This window comes from Gymnodraco acuticeps, unplaced genomic scaffold, assembly GCF_902827175.1.
Source record: "Gymnodraco acuticeps unplaced genomic scaffold, fGymAcu1.1, whole genome shotgun sequence".
NCBI lineage: Eukaryota > Metazoa > Chordata > Actinopteri > Perciformes > Bathydraconidae > Gymnodraco > Gymnodraco acuticeps.
The window spans coordinates 497,501-514,271 of NW_022990309.1; the positions used below are offsets into that span (position 1 = coordinate 497,501).

General features: G+C 41.6%; 1 protein-coding gene across 1 annotated transcript in view; it reads left to right on the forward strand.

The window, feature by feature from the left end:
• The window catches only part of LOC117550361 (vacuolar protein sorting-associated protein 13B), a 115,556-nt gene extending 109,913 nt beyond the window's left edge, over window positions 1-5,643 (forward strand). The window contains exons 18-19 of the mRNA XM_034222777.1: window positions 4,527-4,661; window positions 5,133-5,643. Coding sequence (XP_034078668.1) covers window positions 4,527-4,661; window positions 5,133-5,377 — 380 coding nt within the window. The 3' untranslated portion in view covers window positions 5,378-5,643. The remainder of the gene's footprint in view (window positions 1-4,526; window positions 4,662-5,132) is intronic.
• Window positions 5,644-16,771: the final 11,128 nt, after the last annotated feature.

Consider the following 16,771-nt stretch of genomic DNA (forward strand, 5'->3'; position numbering starts at 1 on the left):
CTGTCGTACTACCACCACTGGTATAAGCTGTGTGTGTGTGTGTGTGTGTGTGTGTGTCCACACAACTCTATTGGGAGGGTTTCTATGTCAACATCTTGCGCCTGTGTGTGGGTGCTAAATAATCGAATGTCATGAGAGTATTTTTTACATTGTATTAGTTAGTGTGTTTTATTAGCAATGGAAAATGCCACAGTAAATGACAATTAGCAGCACAAAACACAAGCCCTGCTCAGTCAAGAGCCATGCATGTGTGTTAGTACTGGGCAAGGTGCCAGAAGACCTCCTGCTCCTACTTACTGCTTCTACTTCAGCCCTTCCTGACTAAGGAGAGACACTTATTGTTTCTGCATCAGCACTTAATGGCTCAGTTGGCTGCTTTTGGTCTACCCAACTTGTCTATGTCTACCTCATTTTCAGTCAGCCCCCTGGCTGCTGTGGGCCCATTGCCAGACTTAGAGCTTTTAGTACTTTAGATTTTCTTTCCTTCTCTGTCTGACTACTTGCCCATTAGAGTTTGGTGATATTGTACCTGCTCTTGTCAGCTGATCACCATCACACATAAACACCTAATGTAATAATACTTGGCAGGGCCAGGATAAATCTTCACTCATGACTTTAATGTAATTGCATTGCATGGAGATTAGTAAGTAGAACATACATATATTTCACACCAAGAGAAAGACTTCTGCCTGTCAAACCACAATTCAGTGTTCCTGTGTGAATGTCCTGGGTTATTGGCTTAAAGAAACCCCTTTCCATAGCATTAGAATCAAAATTGCATACTATTTCTAAGGTATTATCACACATGTTTTTTAAATGTAGGCTAAAACAAACACTTTACTTCTTGTTTTAAAATGTAACTTGGCCTGGTCTAGGGTTATGAGCAGACAATGTTCCCATACCATTCCTCAAAGCAGCAAGAACAGGACATGTTGGAATGTGTAAAACATGGCACGTCTGCAGATGTCTTGCACACTTACACACACACAGACACTGGGACATGTGCACGCTAACTACTGAGGTATGTAGAGAGCAAAAAAGCAGCCTTCACATCCCATATTGCCCTCTACATCTGTGCTTTCTCTTTTTTATCTATTCTTTCATTATGTTTCTCTCTATCCCTCAGTACTTCTTAACTGACTTTCCATCCCTTCTTCCATTCGTATTTGTTTCTCTCTCCTCCACCTTCAGGATGGTAAATCCAGCTGCCCACTGTTGCCCTCACAGTGTTTGATGGAGTGCTGTAGTCTCTGGCCCCTAGCTGTGTGTTAATGCACTACTTGCACCTGCCCTTGCTGGAGTAATAGCACCACACACGTTTACAAACTCACTCATTCACTCACACAATGTCTGGCTGTAATACACACACTACATACATAAACCAAAGTGGATACCACTGTTAAATCGACAAACTACCAACCATTGTGTTTTTCTTCTTCCTGTGTACCCTACTTTTTATAGTCTAACAGCTGGACAAAACATTGTCCAGACTCCCACCCACACAAAACCTCCATGCAGCAGGTGCACTCTACCCTTTAGGACATCTACTTAAGCAATGTTGGATAGTGATTCCCCTAGTTTCACTTATCAAAGAGTTCATAGAGAAGAGGGAATGGCCCCTGTTGTGCTCCAGATTAGCTTGCACTTTGAGCATCTCCATCTTTTCCAGAAAGAGCGGAGACTCATGGGAACAGTAAGTCTGAGTGGAGGCCTACTCATCCCTGCTGCAATCATACTGTATTTAGTACCCTAATGCAAAAAGCCAAATGGTCACTGGATCTGGAAATCCTCTAAAATGCTTCGCTCTATCTACAGGGGTCATGTTCACTGAGACACAGTCAATAGTGTGTGTGTGTGTGTGTGTGTGTGTGTGTGTGTGTGTGTGTGTGTGTGTGTGTGTGTGTGTGTGTGTGTGTGTGTGTGTGTGTGTGTGTGTGTGTGTGTGTGTGTGTGTGTGTGTGTGTGTGTGTGTGTGTGTGTGTGTGTGTGTGTGTGTGTGTGTGTGTGTGTGTGTGTTTAATTAATTGAACAGGGACAGTGCACATTAATCAACATGTCTGTAAATGTGCCAGAGTTAGCCCAGAGGCTATGTTTCATCTTTTCAAATTTGATAAAAACCGATACAAAAACACAACAAAAAAAACCCTACACAAATTTAGCAATGTATGAGTGGAACATACAGACACACACTTTACCAATTAACAGAACATGAATCTGTGAATTGAACACACTCTGTTCAGTGGCAGGCAGGGAGACATAGAGAGGTATTTACCCTCCCTATCTTCCATTTGATACCTACCTCTCAGACAGCAGGTGAAGAGGTTGCTGGGTAATTTGTCTGCGAGAGGGAGAGAAGGCAAGTCAGTAGTTGTTGTTTTTAGCACTTTCCAGTAATTGTGTAGTTTGAATGTGCTCTGTATGTGAATCCTGTGTGTATCACCACTGTCTGCTGTTTAACATTGAACATCCTTTGAACCTTTAGAGGTGGAAATTAACAACTACAAATACAAATAATATAGCTAATTTCTAAAACAATCTACCCAAATAATCTTTGTTCATGCCCAGTACATATCTGTTTACATCTGTGCCCACTGCTCCTATTACTAGATATTAGGTATCCTGGTATTAGGATGGGTTAAAGCAGAGAACAAATGTCACTGTGTGTGCTGTGTGCTCTGCATGTGTGACCATTAAAGAGGGTTTCAACCCTCCCAATTCTGTTCTATTCTATCTATCTATCTATTGTTACAAAACCTTCACTAAGTTATAGACTCAGTGCCATGGACACTTGTAGGGAATGAAGTGCTATCACTGTAAGAAGGAATCATTCTGAGAAGTGAAGCCTTATTGGAACAGGTGATGTAAGAATTGAATGTGACTCCCTGGGACAGTTCCAGCTCCCTGGAAGAATGTAGCATGTGATGGATGGATCCTCCTCTCCTCTCTCAACAGCCTGTTTGGCACACCACTCCCTAAACTGCTCAGTATCTTAAAGCAAGCCAGCTATTCCTCCCTCCTTCTCTTGTTGTGTTTGAAATAGCCTCTCACCATAGGAATAACATTGACATGTCATAATGGCGAGTTTGTAATCCCCCCACTCCGTTTCATTTTGGAAAAATGGTAGACGGAAGATTCTTCCATGTGCTACCATTTAAAAAAAAAAAAGAGAGAAAATAAAAGCATTTGAGTCTCCTGTGATGTAATGCTGGTGTTAGGTGTGTTGTAGTTGACACTAAGCTGGATACTGGCCTTACTGTGTTGGACATGATTTTGGAAAGATATTCCCTTTATATTGGCCTAATACTCATGCTCCTAATTATTATTATTATTTATTTTTTATAAACCTTTATTTATACAGATAAATCCCATTGAGATCATTGATCTCTTTTTCAAGGGAGACCTGCTCAAGTAGTTCCACATGAAACATAAATAGAACAACAAAAGGACATCAAACAGCATCATTTACATAATTACCCACATAAACAGGTACCTACAGCTTCCGATTGAGTAGCATCCAACCGAGCTTTAAAAACATTTAGTGGCACCAGATTGTTCAGTTTCCATTTAATTTACAGACTATTCCAAGACAGAGGAGCTGCGCATCTAAAAGCTGTCTTCCCTAAAACAGTCCTAGCAGTTGGTACATTTAATAAAACCACAGCATTCGATCTCAGGCAGTAGCCACTTACAATTCTCCGTGAGATCAGGGAGCAGATATAAGATGGAAGTTTCCCTAACATGGCTTTGTATATGAAAATGTACCAGTGACTGAGCCTCCGTACAGTTAGTGAAAGCAAACCAGCCCTTGCATACAGGGTACAGTGATGGGTTAATGCTTTACAGTTTGTAATAGTCTGCTATTTAACTAAACATGTCATTCAACTTTGTAGATTTGCTGGCATCTTGTGAAACATTTAAACCAAGAAGTTGACAATTATATGGTTTACATCTCCAAATGGTTGTTATGAGCTTTACATGTTATCACAGGAAGCTTGCTAAATCCAGAAGGATACAAATACAGATAAAATGTGCCTCACAGATGAATACATATATTGAAATACTTTTCAATAAATAGTATAATATACTGTATATGTATATATAACATATAAATACGGCTGACATAGATAAAAAAACCTCATGTGCAGATAATAGTGTATCATACAGTTTAGTAAAATGTGTTGTTGAGATGGTGGCTTTAGGGCAAAGTTCACTGTTTAACAACATTTTAAGGCTTACTATAATATATAGATGCACTTTTATTTGACTTATTTGTATGGAGTCACACCAACAGGTTAACGTTGGAAACAGAGGGCATCACTAGCCAGAGTTTAGATATATGCGACAAACTCTGTGTGTGTTGGTGATATCTGTGTTCAAGAGCACCTGGTTTCTCAGAACCTTTGGAAACACTGAGAGGGAAAGAAAGGGGTCAAGACCAATTAAAGGCCAATCAAGTGTTTAACGAAGCCACAGCAGCAGTGTTTAAACCTGCCGGACTGCACTTCATTTTTTTTTTTTTTTATTAGGTGTGAAGTCTCCGGGCCCGTCACCGACTCTCGAGGGCTCGGTCCAAAACCTGGAGCTGAAGTTCTGCAGCCGTGCGACGGTGAAATGCGCCTCGGGAACCGTGGGAGCTGTAAAAGTGTGCGCCAGGACCCCAGGTGTGTGCAGCTGTGCCCTGTTAAAACTTTACTGCCTGTGTAGGAGGGAGAGCGACTAGACTATTCTTTTACTTTCTTTAGCTTGTACTTTTATACACTTCACTCTGTCTCTCTCCCTCTCTTTCTCCCGCTCAATCTTTATCTTGATTTCTTTCCAGCTTTGTGATTCAGTTGCTGTTTTCTCCTGAGGCGCTGTCATTGGTCTCTGGCCATGTCTTTAACAGCAAGGATGTTATTGGAGCTAGTGTCATAGCACAGAGTTCACAAGGTCAAACTGAACACATGATGTCAGGCAGATTATAAGATCTATTGCAGCTGTCAATATAGAAATAAGACGGGAAAAAAGCATGTGCAGTTAATTGTCTTGTTTCAAAATTAACATCTGCAGGTGATGTATGAACATATTGTACACATAGTGTTTTTTCAACATATGCATAATATATTAATTTGCCTTTAATGTTTCACTCTTAGGTTCGGGAGAGGGGGTTAAGGAAAAGCTGGTTCCTCTGGTTCAGGGCCCGTCTGACACCAAAGAACTCCATATGAGCCGCTGGCTGAATGAGATCCGCAAGCCTGAATCTTTGTTGGCTCCTGACCTTCTGGTGTTTTCTGTCCAAGTCCCACAGCAAGGAGGCGATTGCAGGAACTCAGGTAGAAGCTTTGTAATGTTGCAACTCTCTCTTTGGAATGCATCTATCATTGTACGTGCTCTGTAGTACATTTTCTTACTCAGCATGTGTGTTTTGGAAATCAGAAATCACCATTGCACATTGATATTTTTGTTTTTAAACTCATTTTCTGGTCGTGGTTTTGGTGTTTGGACTGGTCCCAGGCTCTAGTAGTCCATATTCCATCTCAATTATTGGTCATCTAATGCGAGAGTCTCAGTTTGTTTAGGTTGTCAGATTTTCCTTCCTCCTATAATGTCACGCAATGCCCCCTTTCAGTTATTTGTTTGGTAAAGCCGATAAGTGTTTTCCACGCCAGTATCCTTGAGGCAGGGTTGGCATGCCGACGTCTCTTTACAGGCAGCAGGAGCTTTCTAAATATCAGTTAGTCTCTTTTAGCGCGGGGCAGGCTAACAACAGCTAACACTCCAGGATTGCTGCTGCAGGCCGCACTGATGTCAGGTCGCAGTTCTTGATTGCACCCTAAAACCACAGATTATATTTCTGGTTTCAGTTTGAGAGTGTGTTGGTGCATGCATGTGTGTTTAGAGAAAGGGTGTGGGATTATTTATTAGCTCTTCCAAAAGACTCAAAATACAATTCAGATTCCAAAGCTCAAAGTGCTGTTGTGCGTCATTAAGTGAGTGTGTTATTAAATGCCTACAACTCAATGGATCTCATTCATACAGCTTGGTCTCCAGTGTTCTCTCAAACCTTTCCTACCCATCTACCCCAAAAGCTGCAAGGGGTGGTTCTACCCTTTACAGATTTACAGACATACAACACAATTAAGAGACCACTCCAAATTGTTCTTAAATCTCAATCTCTCCATGTATGGCAGCCATTCTATTCCAGTGTCTGTTGAATTCCAACACAGAGAAATGTTGTCAGAGTTGAGAAATGTCAACTGCACTCCTTCTCATCATTGCCTCAATACTCTCCTTTTTTTTTATTTTTCTGGCTTTAATGTTCCGTATTTCTCGCTTGCTTTTTTCGTATTATCTCTATCTCTCTTTTTGGTTCATTTTAATCTCAAATCTAGAAAAAAATCTGTTTTCCATTGGCCATTTTGGCATACTTTCATGGTATTCATTTTGTTCCCTAAAAGTCTAATGAGACATTCATTTTTATTGGCTATACAAAGGAATGAATAAAAGCAAGTTGAATATGAACTTTATTGTATTTTGAACTCTATTTTAACACACACTTTCTGCCAGAAGTATATATTTTATCTGAGATGTCCCTACAGTCAGCAGTAACAGCAGTAACAGTTAAATAATAACAATTCCAACCGAGCATTTCTCTGTGCATGTGTATGTTGTGTCAAAGATGCTGTTGAAGAACAGTTTTTTCCAAACGCAGTGTGTGTTCAGAGGCATTTGTGGGTGCCTACTTATATGTCTGTGTTTTGTATGGTGGTGGGGATTACATCAAAGCCTTTGGTCAGTTCACATGTGCCGTGTCCCCGCTGTCGTCCAGAGGGTGACTGGGAGCCTGTTAGAGCGGTGTTAATGGACTGATGGTTGCAACGCCTCATTTAGTCAGACATGGAAAGGTGGAGTTAGCACCACTCTAAATGGGCTGTACCCTTTGCTCCCATAGGACCGACTCAGAGGCTAAACATTTTGTGATCATGACATTGTTGGATCGCTTGGCCTTGGCATCAAACACATTTTATTCATCCCATGTGGCTCTGTTGATTCCATTTAGCAAATTCTTAAAGCGTGACCATTACACATTGAGCGTAGGAGGGGTTCAAGGAAGTAAGAGAACAGCTAACTATTTACACCATAGACATGCTGAAAAGATTAAGATGTAATGAGCCACAATCAACTTTCATATATTTTTTTTTTTTTTTGATTAGTTGCTTCTGGTTTTTGTATAGATGCAACCAAAAGCACAATAGTAATGTGGGGTCTGTCCGCCCAATTCTCAAAGCAAAACATTTGTTTAAGAAAGGGGGAGCTAGCTGGTAATTGTCATCAAGCAACCAACATAGTCACTGAAGTGTTTGAATATTCTGTAAGTACTCACATGCCATGGTGCTTTCACAGACATATGCATTTGTTTCATGTTTTGGAGAATGTGATGGACTGCAGTTGAATATTAGTCTAGAGAAGCGTTGTCTTCAGTGTTTCCCCACTGGTCATGTATAGTGTGATCTCAGTGTTGGAAAATGCCATCCTTTTCCTTATGTATCCTTTGATTCATCCAAGAAGCCATTTCATCCATGTCTTGCATTTCCCCATTTTGAAGAACCAGGAATGCCCAAATCTCTGAGGCCACCTCTGATATACTATTTGGTCACCGTCTCAACTTTAGTCTAGTTCTGTCTTATACTGTTTGGACCTCTGTCTTTAACACACTTGACTGCCTGAAATATTTTAAACAAACCCACAAGCAAATGTCCCCTGAACTAAAGTAAACATAGTTCAAATAATTGAATTTGTGGTCGGGCACTCTAATGGCAGCTTTTACACATGTTTTAATCTTCTTTCTATCTCTCTCACAGCAAAGTGAATTCATCAAGAGATACGTTACTTTTAAATATGGCCAGCGACATCTGTTTTCTGTCTAATTATTTACCAGCAAAAGCTAAATTCCAGTTTATTGAAGGTTGGATGGCAAAGGATGGCGGTTGGAAGGAGTCCCTATACACTTGTAGAACTCCAGACCCAGACGGATGTGTTTCCATTAACCAGAGTTGAGGTTGGAACATTATAAACAATTAAACAATTACAGTAATGGGTTTTAACGCAGAAGATCTAAGCAAATCTGCTTTGAAATAGTCTTTTATAGATCCAAAGGCCTATAGTCATTTCATATCTTGCCGTTAACCCTTTAAACATTAACAACTTGACAGTCCCAGACGCTCTTCCCCTCTTTAGTTCCAGATATACCCACCAACAATACTATTTGTTGGCATTGGAAGTGTACTACGATAGCCAATAATTATCCCCTTTTTATTTTTCTCTCCTTTTACAACAACCAAACATGATTCATGCTGGTGCTCTGCTATGACACAAATAATAATGAGAAATCAATGCCATTATTAAGTATCCTGAAAGTAAACTATAGTGAGGGATGGGGATGAAAGCCAGGCAGCAGTGGGAGGAGTCTGGCTGGAGGAGGTCAGGGGTGAGGGAGTTTGAGTCATGGTGGCAGGCCGCAGGTTGGCAGGCTGCCTGAGAAGGGCACAGCTCAGTGTTCCACATGCAGGGCCAGCTGAGAACCAGGGACAGGTCATCCTTCACTAGCACACACTGATGCTGTATTCATTAAGGCTAGTAGATCTATTCATGATTTGTACATTTGATCAGAGTAGAGAGGAGATGTATGGACCTCCAATGCTACACTGCTACTACTATAAAGACAGCCTGATCTGTTAGATCCCCGTCAGTGGCTGGCTGTTCTGGGGCCTGTCTCTGCTGATGGATGGGAAAGACTAAGCAGTGTGAGGGAGGCGAGGGCTGGAGGGCGTGTGAGGAGCTGGGGTTTATGCTGAACCTCAGGGCGAGCGGCAGCCTGCAGGTGTTCCCCCCCCCACTATCCACCACCCTGACGTGCACCAGAGGGGGAGGGCTAGGGTCGGGTGGGCTTTATGATCACAGAGAAGACAATATGCGAGAGAGAGTGAGGGATAGCATGTGTTTTCCCCAGGCACGCCAGCAGCTGCGAGACAATGATTTATGCTTTTCTCAGAACTCTGGGATCTCAAAATGTTACATTTAATCAAGCATACTGAGAGCAGAGCAAATGTTAAAGATGTTCCTTATAAAGCCCTCCAGTTTTGATCTCTTTACCATTCCGTGGGAGCTGTGGGAATAGGGAAACAAAGTTATCTTTTATCTTAATTTAAACATATCGGAAGGAATTATAAAAGCTACATGGAATTAACCCTTGGAGAATTCCCCCCTGTACACTTATACTAACAATATGTAGTTCCCTTATAGATTAAACAACGTTTTCTTGAACACTGAACTACCTTTTAGTACTGTAACAACATATTTCTACAGTTGTAAAAGTAAACTGATTATTTCTATTGATAATAGGAATCACAAATGCACACATTCATTAGTACAGATTATTTTTAAATAGTATTAACATCTGCTGAGTTGCTATGTATATCTATTTGCATCTTTACTGATAAGGTGTGTTTGAACGTGTGCATGCATGTGTGTTTGTGTGTGTGTACAGTATTTGTGTCCACAGCAGTCAGAAGCAGCTGGGATCCTACACAATCTGGCCTGCACTAAAGACTAGTGACAGCAGGTGGGTATGAAGCGCCACCTGACTTTGATCTGAGCATTTCAAACAAACACACATGCATGCACTACACTCACTGAGTAGCACTCACGTGCACAGGCATGCATACACTTAGAAACATTTGCCACACATGATCTCTTTGCCTCCCCTCTGAAACCGTGGCCATTGAATGGGTTGAACTGACACCGTAGCTGGGGTGTGAATTTTGGGATCTCCCTTGGTAGCCTCCTCCATTTCAATCTTTCAAAGGCCTGCCGTACTTTCATATGTCCATCTATCATGCTCTTTCCCCTCCTTTGCATGTGTTCACTCACTCCATTGAGTGTTAAATCAACAGTCTGGCTTTGTCTCAGGCAGCAGCGTGATGGCTTTAAGCTGTTGGTCTGAATTTCCTCAGGCTGATAGACCTACACTAGACAAAATGGTTCTAATAATAGATTCATTTTTACATCTCTGTGAGAATGCACAAAAGAACATTTCTTTAGCTCGCTTTTTTTAGTAACGTGGCTTTCTGTGTAGCTGTCGGGAACCGAAATTACTTTAAAAAAATTAAGAGTCTATATATATATTATATATACAGTATGTGGTACAAAGGCTCCAGGTTTTGCAGCATACACAATACAATGGTCCCACACTCAATTTAGATTTCATTCAGGTAATGAAATTGGACCATAAGAGGTTGTTTCAACTGTTTATTTGTTTAACAACTTTGTAACTTCCTGAACAATCTGTTTAATCTTCAAGGCAGCCGCCCTCATCATGTCTTGTCAGTCAGTGTGTGTTAAGCAGAGCAGGTAATGTGGAGATTAGACCCAAGGGAACCCACTCAGAGCTTGGTATTGAGGTCAATCATGGCCCATTACTGGAGCTGTTTGTCTGTGAAGTGTCGGGCTACTTAGGCCACTCTCACAGTGCTTAAATCCTTGCTGGAGTGTGAGGCTGAGGGACAGGGATCGGGTACAAAGGGATAAGGGCTGAGGCTAGAGATGGGGTTGGGTTGGAGTGTGACTGGGGCTAAAGCTGCTGTTCAGGCTAGCCTCCACCCCTACATGATATCACAGCTTCCATGCGGCCATTTAGCATGGGCCATTCTAAAAACTGTTCTCAATATCATTCAATTTATCTAAGTTAAAGATTTAAAATAGTCATAGCTTGAGGTTTGTGCTTGGTCTGGTAAATAGATTAAAGCAAATTGCACAACAATGATTGGCTATAGCTGCGGTAAAACCAGAATGCCCCAGAAAGAACATTCATTATAATTAGCAAACACAGTCAACACTTCATAAGCAACACCAGACACATTTAATGTAAACGTGAATTATTTGATAAATGACAAATGTATATCCAATCACAGGTGTTAATAATAAAGCAATGATGTTTAGTAATTCTCCATCTAGGACAGGTCTGATGCTGCAGAAAGCAAAGACTAGGGAAACACAGTGGTTAAACTACAGCCTTTCCTGGTGTGAGCTGTCAGTGTGCTGTGTGAGTGAGGCAGAGTCAGAGGAAGATGAGCGAGACGTTGTTTTACTCTATGGAAGTGGTGAGGATATAAGCTCATCCGTTTCATTGAAATGATCTCTGTAAAGACCTAAGGGCCTTTAATGGCTGTTATCAAATGGGCCAAATATGTGTCAAGCCTTGTAGCCAATTAAAAAACAAAACAATTAAAAAATGTGTTTCCACATACAATTTCAATGTGGCACAGCTGGTAGACTTTTTGATATGTTGTAACTACAACGATAAGTAGCATCTTAATTCATTTTGAGTTTTGTTTTTGTAACTTTTTAGGCAACACCTAAAGGAATTTAATTTATATAGCCTTCTCTGCATTTCTCCTTTTATTCTTTGTGGGGATGAGCGAGATGCGTGCCCTGTTACTCAGCAGCTGGACAATATAATCTAGCTTGTCAGCTACTGGGCGTATTGTAATTCCCAGGGCACCCTGATTCATTTCCCACTAAGGTGCAATTCATTTGTAATGTTTGTCAGCTAGACTTTTTGTGAAGAGACTAACACAAGACCCCCCCCCCAAGTTTTATACACTCCCATCATTTTAAATTCCCATGTGACTGCAGAGTTACAATGACTAATTACAAGTTAAGCTCTCTAGAGAAAGAGGCAGCGAGAGAGTGAGAGCACAAAGTACTCTGCCAGCTGTATCCTTTAAGATCCACATTAGTAATAAGAGATGTTTCACATCGTGTTTCATGTTGTGTGTGCTGTTAATGGAAGAAGAAATGCTGTCTGTTTGCTAAAGTGGACAGTGGTAATCCTGGGTTTACTGTGTGGCATATGAGCTGTTTACACGTTATCCTGAGTAGGGCAGAGGTGCAGAAGCTCAATTAAGTTAAGTAACTTTATGTAATTGAATGTTGTCACTGGATCAAACTTCACACAGCACATCAGAGCCATTGCATAATCAGGGTTCTGGGGGTTTTATTCTCACAACTTAGAGAGGATAATGTCCAGAGTGACTGCAGGGGGCCAGGTCTTTGTCTTCAGTGATACACATCGTAATCGGTTTAATATAGTTGAGCCAGTTCAACCTATCACAATAAACTTTGCATTTTCTTTCTTATTTTCCCATAACAATTATTTAGGTTAGTAAAGTAGCAGTGTAGATGTTATTTGCTTGACATTGTCGGACATGATGTGTTAAGCTTCATGATAAACTGTACAGATGTGCTGATACAACTTGCTGTGGTTTAGCAGTTGCCCTGTGATAGACAATGTCCTTTTCCCATGCCTTTTCATAGTTGCTGACAGAGACACACATGTATTTGTGTTGGCTCCCTGTTCACGTCTCTTAAGTTTATCAGTGTCTGTCTAAGAGCCATGTTTCGGCCTCTCATCTCATCACTGCTGTTTCAACTGATGAGATCAACCACCACCACCTCCTCAAATTATTAGAGGTTGGTTACTGATTCATACTCTGCCAGTCCTAAAGTCACACAGGATAACCAGAGTTCAGTCAGATGCCGAATCGGCAGTATTGAAGCAGGCTGACTGGAGCTCTGTGCCGGTAGCCAAACCAATATGTGTCTGGTCGCTTGAGTGACCATCAGAAAACACGCGGTGGTCGTGGGAAGGGGATGAGAGCCCATTAGCTTCTTCACAGCTCAGCTGCCGCGGCGCGCCTCCTCCCTCAAGCCATGTCCTTCCCTCATCTCTTCACCCATTCTCCCCCCCCCCCCCCCCAGTTCTGCACTTTAAACACATTTTCCCAGGCTGCACGGTTGCCCAAATGAGTCTGTGTATACACAGTGGGCAAAGGTTTACCACAGAAAGCTGCAGAAGCACTAGCTCTTCAAAAGAGAAAAGGGGAAATATTAAAGTTAGTGGTTCCAGGTCCCACTTAAAGCAGCAGTGGTGAGGATGAGAAGATGAAAAGGTGGTTGACGGGAAAGGAGGGTGGAAAAGTGATGTAGAAGGGGCGAGAGCTATTATTCTTTGAAATGTCTTTTAATATTGATGTTGGCATTATTGCTGTAGCACTGTTAAGATGTAATTCATTAAGCCAGTGGTGGTTATGGGGTGGCGGTGTAGGTTTGGGCTGGATGGTGGTGGCGATGAGAAAGAGAAAGATTTCTCACAATTCTCCCAGGATAAAAAGGCAAAGTAATTAACAGAATCAGTCGGTAGGAACCAGACCAGGTGGGGGCTGGGCTGGTGGAGGGGGGGGGGGGGGGTTGCAGTGGTTCAGTGAGGCTCAGTCAAGAATGGAATGTGACACAACCCACACTAATGTTGAGTTATCCCATATAACTGGCTTACTATTACACACTCATTCACACAGAAGAACTCAATAGTACCAATTACAAGGCCTTTGGTTCTTTTTCAGGGTTGGCTCATGTTCAGAAACACTATTGGAGCCAGTAAAGAGCACTGTTTGAATTCATCTGATTCTTAGAGGGAAATAAAGAGAGCTATGATGTAGGCAAGGTTTTTCCTCTGTTGTTACAATTCTTATCTTTTTATCTTCCAACACCTCTGGGATTTATCCCAGCGACAGACAGGCTGAAAAATGGCTCAGATTCTTCACTCTGCCACCCCATTAGTATCCCCACAATATGGAAGCAGTTCTCCCTCTCTGGAGTTCTGTAGTTTTGTATGAAGAGTTCTCATTTGTCTTCAGAGTCCCCCATAGACCACACAGTATCAACTTTGCCATCATTTCCCATAAAATAACCAAAAGTCATGCTGTGATGACTTAGTATAACCAGTGGAAATGAGCCATATTTAAAGCTGCACTTTCTTTACAACCTGACGACGGCTAAGGCAAGAAGCAATTGTTTGTACTTGTGTTCAAACTAGTGGTAATATCTCCTTAATTAGCAAGCTAAAGTGAAAAGAATATATATCCAGTAAGGTAGTTACTAGTTAGACATCACTATGTGGAGGGCATCGGCAAATTATGACAAATGTGTTTAATAGCTTGTTTTCTAGCTTATGAACATGTTAACTCATGCTTAACAGTTCGACTAAAAAAAGCTTTACTAAACTATGACACCGGCCAGCTGTCACCCTAGCTGTAGGATTAGACTGTGTGAATGATGTTTATGGAGCACAGTGTGGATAAGGCGAGACCTTAATAAATGCCCGTTCATTCTTTATTTTACTCTCCTGAGAATAAAGGTATATGCTTTCAGGAATCCAATCAAACGTTATTTCGCCTTTCATTTAAATTCCCTATGCTCAAACATGCACATATACACAGGCATAGTCTGAGAATGATAAAGCCATTTTTGAAAATATTCCAATACACAAGTGTGTGCCGAAACCTGTAAATAAAATATATTTGTATGATTTACAGGGATATTTCATAATGTCCAAGTTTAAGGTGAAATTCATCATACTCCGTTTTTTTACTTTACTTTGCGCTTGGTTGAATGTCTTGATGCTTGTCACATACTTAACTCTCTACTGTGGATGTATACATATGTGTATTATGTATACATAGGTACTTAGGTAGTGTTTATATACAGTATGCATGAGGAGTAAATGCAGAGATTGAAAGCAACTTTGCTTCTCTGGACATTTAGGCAGTGAGCAGTGCAGAGAAACAAGGCCAGGAGTTACCTCCACTTGACTCAAGCTGCAGTGGTACAATAGCCCTTTTGGACCTGGCATTCAACTTGTGTATTGAACATAAATACAAATACTTGTTATTTAATCTCACTTCCCTGCTCTGAAAACGAAGAAGAAAAAAAAGCAGCAGAATTGATATGGGAAAACTCAAATATACAGACAGTAACACATTTCAGAATTGGAATCAGTTTTAGTAGGTTTAATCATTCAAGGATTATGCTTTGCTTTTGAGTAGGTGTACCTTCAATGTGGCCCAGGGCTCATTTGCTTACCCACTGCCAAAAGAATGTGGACAAACCCCTTCTTAATGTAGTCTATGTTGGATCTCACCGCATCTTGGGTGTGTTTGCACATACTTCTTAGTGCTTTTCACTTGTGATTACATCACAAATGACACATGTTAATACTAGGTCTGAACAGGGTCAATAAGCGCAGCTCTTTTTGAATAATGGCTAAAGGCAGTGGGTGCTCAGTAGCATGGTTTATGTCCAACTATTCTGTCCACTGTTGAGCCCCTGATCATCTCAATCCCTTCAAGAAGCACTCCTCCATGTCATATGTTGTATTCCTTGGTGGATTGTATGTATTTAGTATAAAGAATAACACTTTTAAATTCCTAAAGTTGAACCTACGAACCAACATACACTCTTAGTTCAGTGATGCAGACCTGTGGTGTTATTGTCAGTCTTCTGCTCTCGGGGTGTTGTGTACAGAGCAGGTCTAGACCTCTGTGATCGCCGCCCCCCCCATCACTCCCTCTGCTCTTTACCTCGACACCCTCCGTCTGTGACATCCTCTTCTTCTTTCTCTTTTACACCATACGCCAATATGCTTTTCTTCCAACTCGAACCTTAAAATTGTTACCCCCCACCCTCTAACCCCACTTAACCTTCACTCGCTCTCCTGTCAGGTTAGGCAGGAATGTTAATGGAAGCTGTCGATGTGACCAGCTCTGCCTGGTGTCATCCAGGCCGCAGAGAGTTATGATGCCCTGTGTGAGGAGAGCATCCTGCTCTGCTGGTAACCTGAGCCTGAGTGTTTCTGAAGGCCATGAGAGGCCTTGTGACTGGTCATCTTCAACTCAACTTTTATGGCCACTTTTCATTCCCTCACTCCTTTTTTGTGATCAGTGTCTCTTTTTTTCTGTTTTTCTCCCTCAAACTATATAAATAAGAGAGTGTACACAAAATAAGGAATGCTAATTTGTCATTTTTCCACCTCTGTTTACCTTTTCCTAACATTGTGCCTCTGCTCCAACCTGTGTTTCACATGAATCAGTCCCTCTAGCCTTATCAGCGGCATCAGTATTCTGGGGCTACTGACGCCCTTTGCTTCCCTGGGATTTCTTTTATTTTCACAGGAAGAGAAATAATAGGGGCAAAAAAGAGCTGTGCCCTTAACCCACAGGTTGTCATTATGTCATGACTCATAAACACACTTTTTGACATCCAGGTCTATAGCATATCAGAGACAGAGAAGGAGGGAGGGAGAAATACCGACCTGGCAACACACTCATTACCAAAATTAATAAGGAAAACATTTTAACGCGGAATACAATCTGGTGTTTGGAAAGCTGCGGCTAATGTATGTCTGTACCCACAGTGTGTATTAGCTTAATCAGCTTTCAGACTGCTCAAGCTGTCTGGACTGGGATGGAGGTCTGACACCCAGCCTAGGGGCTACATCCGTTGCTTCTGTGAGGAGTTTCACAGCCAATATGCAGACTCTGCTTCAGGGCCTTGGACCTCAGAGCCTCCTGTCAGCTCTGTGGTTGACAGCACCATTAGGGCCTTGCATTTTCTCCAGGGTATGCCCGGGAAAAACAGGCAAAGCCTCTGACATAAGCTTCATTACAGTATACATGTGTATGCACTTGTACCAAGTGGTTTCATGTACATTTTCATAAGTGTTCTCGATATAATATGGATATATTTTAGGCTGATGTGAAGTGTAGGCCGTGCAGTAGCTGTTCTGGTATCAAGATGTTCCTGGTACTGTTTCTAGAAATGTCTTTCCTGCAGGGGGTAAAAAGGCGTCAAACCCCCAGACTGAGGAGGCACTGAATAGTAAACAGCAGGCAGCTAA